The sequence below is a fragment of the Nansenia antarctica genome (assembly GCF_963989245.1).
Source record: "Nansenia antarctica genome assembly, chromosome: 5".
NCBI classification, from domain to species: domain Eukaryota; kingdom Metazoa; phylum Chordata; class Actinopteri; order Argentiniformes; family Microstomatidae; genus Nansenia; species Nansenia antarctica.
Genome location: NC_137690.1, coordinates 57,577,312 through 57,583,704, shown reverse-complemented (window position 1 = coordinate 57,583,704; position 6,393 = coordinate 57,577,312). Strand labels below are relative to the sequence as shown.

The window sequence follows — 6,393 nt, the reverse complement described above, 5'->3', positions numbered from 1 at the left end:
GTTTGGCATAGAGTTTAAAAACTGGCATTGGAAAGACCCTGGGATGAGAAGTGCCTTGGAGTTCCGGGATCTTGGAATGCTTAATTTTGCACCCAGTGACCCCTCGGTTCGGAGTGGGGGGGGGGGGATATCGGGAAGTAAGAGTGAAAATGCTACATGTTCTGGGAAATCATATTTCTTTTATGTTAAAGTTGAGAATTGTTTTCATTTTACCTGTGGCAAAAGATTGTGGAATAGGGAGTGTGTGATTGTGTGTGTGTGTGTGTGTGTGTGTGTGTGTATGTATCTATATACAGTAATTATGTACTGTATGTGTGTAAAGTAAGCTAAGGTGTTGTATGTGGGAGATGCTGGCGGAGCACATGCATTCGTACCAGTGTTTGTGTATATGTATGTACAGTATGTTAGGCGTGTGTGTGTGTGTGTGTGTACATGCTGGTGTTTGTATACTATCTCTATGTCTAGGTGCAGGAGGGGCTAGTGGCACTCTCCAGAGAGGATTGGGAGAGGCGTCGGGTGAGTGGTCCGATGCTGGGGTCTGCCAGAGAGCAGGTAGGGAACAGCTTGTACCAGCCGCTGACCGTGGCAGACAGGTCCAAGTCCTCCAGCAGAATCTGAGCCATTCCCATGAAGCACTTGTTGTCCATGCGCCCGTAGTCCCCCCACACGATCACCTGGGAGAGAGAGAAAGAGAGAGACACACACACACACACACACACACACAGGTTAGAGGTGAGAGGAAATAGAGGTGAGAGATGGAGATAAAGCGATCACCAATACACAGACAAACACAGACAGACAGACAGACAGGCAGACAGAGAGACAGAGAGACAGACAGACAGACAGACAGACAGACAGAGAGACAGACAGACAGGGAGACAGACAGACAGACAGACAGGCAGACAGACAGACAGACAGGCAGACAGAGAGACAGACAGGCAGGCAGGCAGGCAGACAGAGAGACAGACAGACAGACAGACAGACAGGCAGACAGGCAGACAGACAGGCAGGTAGGCAGAGAGACAGGGAGGCAGACAGGGAGACAGACAGGGAGACAGGCAGGGAAACAGACGGGTGGGTGTCTATGTACAGACCTGGAGGACCTTGCCCTGAGGACTCTCTTCAAACAGCAGAGCCTGCTGATAGGTGGGGTCCAGATTCTTCTTCACCACTCTGGTCTTCTTCTTAGCCAAACAAGCTCCATTCTCCAAGACATATACCTTTACATATGTTGCTACAGGACAGGGGAACACACACACTGTTAGACACACACACACACACACACACGCATGTGCGCATGCACACACGCACACACGTAAGTCCATGTTGACATCTCATTGAAACAACATGTATTGTTGTAATACATGGTAACATTTAAATTACTGCAGATGAAATGTGCTTGATTACAGATCAACCTAACCTACCTGGGATGGACTTTGAGCCTGGTTTGGGCGTTAACCCTCTTGCCTGATTGACCTCCACCTCCAGCTGCCCCCCTCTGTCCACCATACCCACATGGACATCCCCTGGGAGGACAAAACATACACTCTTAAAACACACTAAAAAACACTCTTGATGACACAGACTTTTTTCATACATGCATTTTTAGCACAATATCCTACAGTACCCATAATTCCAGGTGTAACATATTCTATCTCATTTGAGTAAAGCTAGTCTGCTAACCAGCTTGTCGGAAACATACTGTAGTTTTTTCAGCTTGCAGTACCAGTGTATATCAGCAGGGAGAGACACAGAGCTTCAAGCTTTGTTATTCTCAAACCAGACCCATAAGGTTGAAAACATTACATTTTGTCTGTTCCTGTTGTCATATTGTCCGAAACACATATACTAATATTTCTCTTTACATAGAAAATGTGTATTTCTAAACCCCACCAAAAAGTTGCATTTGACCATGTGAGGGTTCTTTTTCTAGTCTGTATCTAGTCTTAACAGTGTACTTTGTGCTTGAATGAATACTCAACAACATCAACTAATACCAATACGTGGCTCAGACTGATATGGTAGGTTAAGGTTAGGGCTGTTCTCTACCTTTGTGATCCTGTAGGGCCAGAATATGGACGTTTTGTCCAAGCACAGCACTAACATACCCGATTCAACTCATCAACTATTCAAGACCTTGGTTTGTTGGCTCATGTGTAAAGAATCCCTCTAAAATATATGTTCTATGTTCTAATGCCCATCAGTGACTTACCCATGGAGGGCGTGGCTAGTGTTTGCCTGCCTACGATCTGGGCGGGACCCAGTCCATCCAGGAAGTCACTGAACTGGCTCTCAGGGCCCAGGCGCGTAGTGGGGAATACAAACCTGTGAAAAGAGAGAAAAGGAGCATTTAGAGACAAACCTAAAGATACATTGACAAATAGAAAGATAGATGGATAGATAGATAGATAGATAGATAGATAGATAGATAGATAGATAGATAGATAAAAAGGAAGATTACGGTACTAACGTTCCGTCAGAGCTGTTGGAGTTGGTGCTGCCGTCGGTTGACTCCTTGCTGCCCTGCCGCGTGACACGGTTCCTCATCTCCACAGCAATGCCGGTCTCTGTGCTCCGTCGGATGGTGCTGCGGAGCTTCTTCGTCCCGCCTTCTGACAATAATAAGGTCAAAGGTCATTTGTTAAAGGATAGTTCAACTAGACCCAGAGTTTACACAACCCCTAAAACAGGCACAAGCCAACACTATCAAGTACCTACAGCACATACCGTGAAGGGATACCCTATTAGTATCCAGTATCTGGAAAAGTATAAAAACTACTGCGGTTATCTATGGTCATCACTATCCTTTTGCAATAGGACCAGCTGGATGGCAAAAACAGTGCTAGTAGTATCTCAAAAGTAATTGGAATAAAATATATATATTAACCATGCCAAAACAGTTGAAAAGAAAAGTTTTGAGTGAGGAAAAGAAGGGTTCAATTCAGGCTTTACTGGCAGAGGAATACAGTGAGTGTCTACTACATTTATAACAAAACAAATTTAATAAAATCGGTTCAGAATTAAGAGAGTTACAGTCGATTTTGCAGAGAAATCTGCATCTCTCAATACACATTGTATTCGTTTACTAGTGGATCTCGACTCGTCCAATATGCCGGACGCATAGCGGCTACGTACAGCAGCGGCCAATGAGGGATCTACGTATGTGGGAGCTACACTGATCCGAACTCTGGCTTCCCTGTGGCCACTAGTGGAAATTGCAGTTACAAGGAGCTGTAGTGGAGAGCCATGATGAAAGTAACACTTTTAGTTTTTTTGCTATTCACTCAGAGGTGGATAGAGCTAGCGCCACCATGTTTTATGACAAACAATTTTTGTATGTCCTCTTTTATTAGCAACTATAATTTAATTTCATTGTTTAGTGAGTTGGAGCCAGGAGAAATCAATACGCTAATACCATAACCATTCAAACATTGGTGGGGGAGCTATTACTTTATACCATCACTCCACCATCCAGATGACAAGGCCATTATATGCTGTACAGTGCACATGTAATGTGTAGCTCCTTTAATTCAATTCAATCGTGGATGAATTATACACTGACTACACACAGACGACGCACAAACACAAACACACACACACACACAAACACACACACACACACACACACACACACGTTGCTGACAATAACAAGGTGTTTATTCTGTATATAATTATAGTTTTACTCGCTGCTTCTGGATCTGTACTCAAATCCAAAGATATCATTTTATTTCTGTCTTGTAAGCAAGGAGAAATGAGAGTGGGAAACATGCCCCGATAACACCAATCTGTCCTCGGTATGTTTTGAACTGTGTGTACTCAAGTGTTACGTTTCTCCTAAGATCCACCAGGGCATCATGCAGTGTCACTGCAATCCCACCTACACTGTGGTACTGCTGTGGGCAGTAAGCAGTAAGCCTGTTACAGGGAGGCATCTACTGCCTAACCTAGACACACACACACACACACACACACACACACACACACACCACAGCACTTCAGCAATGGGAGAGAGAGGTGTGGGAGTAGGGAGGGGAGAAAGGAGGGAGAAGGAGAGGAAGGAGGGGATAGGCTTTGCAGCTCTGCTGACACTACGAAGAAAAATAGAAAGCTGGCGCACTAACCCCCGAAGCAGCTTTCAGGCCATCAGGCACTGAGATGACACACTGAGGGTTCTATTTTCAGCCAGCACAAAACAGACGCGGGTCGAAACGCAGGCATATTGGAAATATTATGTGTTGGTGGTAACAGGTGCGCTGTAGTGTTGTTTCACCTGCGCTCGTGTTGGGGGAGTAGCGTTAAATAGAGGCGTGTTCATAAGAATAATCAGGTGTCATCATGTGCACTGAAAATTCAGCATTAATATAAACAATTATTTAAAAAAATATTTCAGGCACGCTTTTTAAAAAATATGTATACAGTATATACACAGCCCTGTGTGTGCATCCCTCTGCTGGCTTGTCTGGGAAGCTAATCAAGGTATGAGTCTTTGGATGAAGGACCAAACAGGCTGCTGGAAGTGATGCTGGATGACTCTGGTCTAGAGGACACCAATGCCTCAGGGCAATGAATGGGACACTGCTTGGCAGAGGATGCCGTCTTTCAGATGAGATGTTAAAACCGAGGTACCCGACAACAGTAGGTGTGTCAATACCGGTGTCCTAGCTAAATTCCCAATCCATTCCGGTCTCCATTCTGTCATGGCCACCTAATCCATAATCCTAATTGCCGTGATTCTGTCCTCACCTCACCTCTGATGTGTGGTGAGCTTTCTGGTGCATAATGGCTGCCGTGGCATTGTCCAAGTGGTCGCTACACATGACGTGATGAGGTGAGTTCTCCCTGTCACAATGTAAGCGCTTTTGATGTCTAGAAAGACACTGTATAAATGCAATCAATTATAATGAATAATATCATTAGATTAGATTAGATTAGATTAGATTAGATTAGATGTAATTAAATTAAACATTATTGTCATTGCAGAATAGAAGTACTAGACAACGAAATGCAGTATTCATCATCTTCCCCCCTCTGTCCTTCCTGCCTAATGCTGTCTCTTTCAGTGTTACACACACACACACACACACACACACACACACACACACACACACACACACACACACACACACACACACACACACACAATCCACTGTTTCGCCAGTGCGAAGGTTAAAAGAGATGGTTCTGTCACCCCTCCCTTCTCCCGGGGGGGTCTTACGGACCACAGGGGCACATAAATACATCGGCTTTAGATCTCCCCAGTGGCCAATTTGTGACACACACTCATGCACATGCACATGCACTCACGCACGCGCATGCGCACATGCACACAAACACTCTCTCTCTCTGTCTCTCATTCTCTAAGGTGAAAAGTCCTTTGGGACTCTTGATGAAATATTAAAGGACTGAGCCCTGTATCACACAGTGTCTCTCTCTCTCTCTCTCTCTCTCTCTCTCTCTCTCTCTCTCTCTCTCTCTCTCTCTCTCTCTCTCTCTCTCTCTCTCTCTCTTTCTCTCTCTCTCTCAAGTGGATGATTGGGGAGGTCCCTTGTGATTTGGGGGGGGGGCGGCTTCTGATTCTACAATTAGTTCTAATTCTGGTTCTGAAGGTTGTTGTTCTAAAGGTGGAAGTGAAGATCTTACTTCATTACAGCGTATCTCACCTAGCCAAGCCCATCACCATGACAACAGGAAACACCCAGCACATCATCCTCATTGCCATGGCAGATATCAGCCCCTGGCAACACCCAACCATTAGGACCATACTAAGAGGGGAAACAGAGTGAGGGGAAAGGACAAAGGAGCTTATGTGAACAGTGAAGGGAGTCAGAGGAGTCACAAGAAAAGTTAGAGAGAGCCAGAGAAAAAGATAGAGAGAGAGAGAGGGGGGGGATAAGATTAAATGAGTTAGCTAAAAAGAGAGAAATAATGAAAGGGGAGTTAGCGAAAAAGAGAGATTGGGCTGATAGGAGAAATCTCGGGTCCTATGGGCGCAGAAGCAGGGGTGCTGCTCTGTTTCTATTTATAATCCTGTAGTCAAGAATATCTCTGGTGTGTGGCATCACAGACGACAGACTCAGACAAACTCGCAGCCCTCCTGCTGCCATGACAACCCCCGCCCTCTGATGTAGACACAGACTTTACCACCTGAGACAACGTGGCACCATAGCAGCGTATAATAGTCTCATTCAATCAATCTATCTGTCTCATCCCCATCGGCAACAATCTATCTATTAATAAATAGAGGCCCTAACTACTGCCCTGCACGCTTGTACTAAACACTGTCCTGAACAGTCCCTGTTAGAGTTACAGTTTGGGTAGGTGTAAGTGCAGAATAGTGGTTCAGGTTAGAGGAAGTGTGTGGGGCAGTGATTAAAGTTGGTCCTAGTGCACGGT

At 45.2% G+C, this 6,393-nt stretch overlaps 1 protein-coding gene across 1 annotated transcript in view; it reads right to left on the bottom strand.

The window, feature by feature from the left end:
* Nucleotides 1-461: 461 nt before the first annotated feature.
* rims3 (regulating synaptic membrane exocytosis 3) overlaps nt 462-6,393 on the bottom strand; it is a gene marked incomplete at both ends in the record, with an annotated part of 17,674 nt that continues 11,742 nt past the window's right edge. The window contains 5 exons of the mRNA XM_080532216.1: nt 462-674; nt 1,095-1,234; nt 1,425-1,526; nt 2,213-2,325; nt 2,471-2,612. Coding sequence (XP_080388342.1) covers nt 462-674; nt 1,095-1,234; nt 1,425-1,526; nt 2,213-2,325; nt 2,471-2,612 — 710 coding nt within the window. The remainder of the gene's footprint in view (nt 675-1,094; nt 1,235-1,424; nt 1,527-2,212; nt 2,326-2,470; nt 2,613-6,393) is intronic.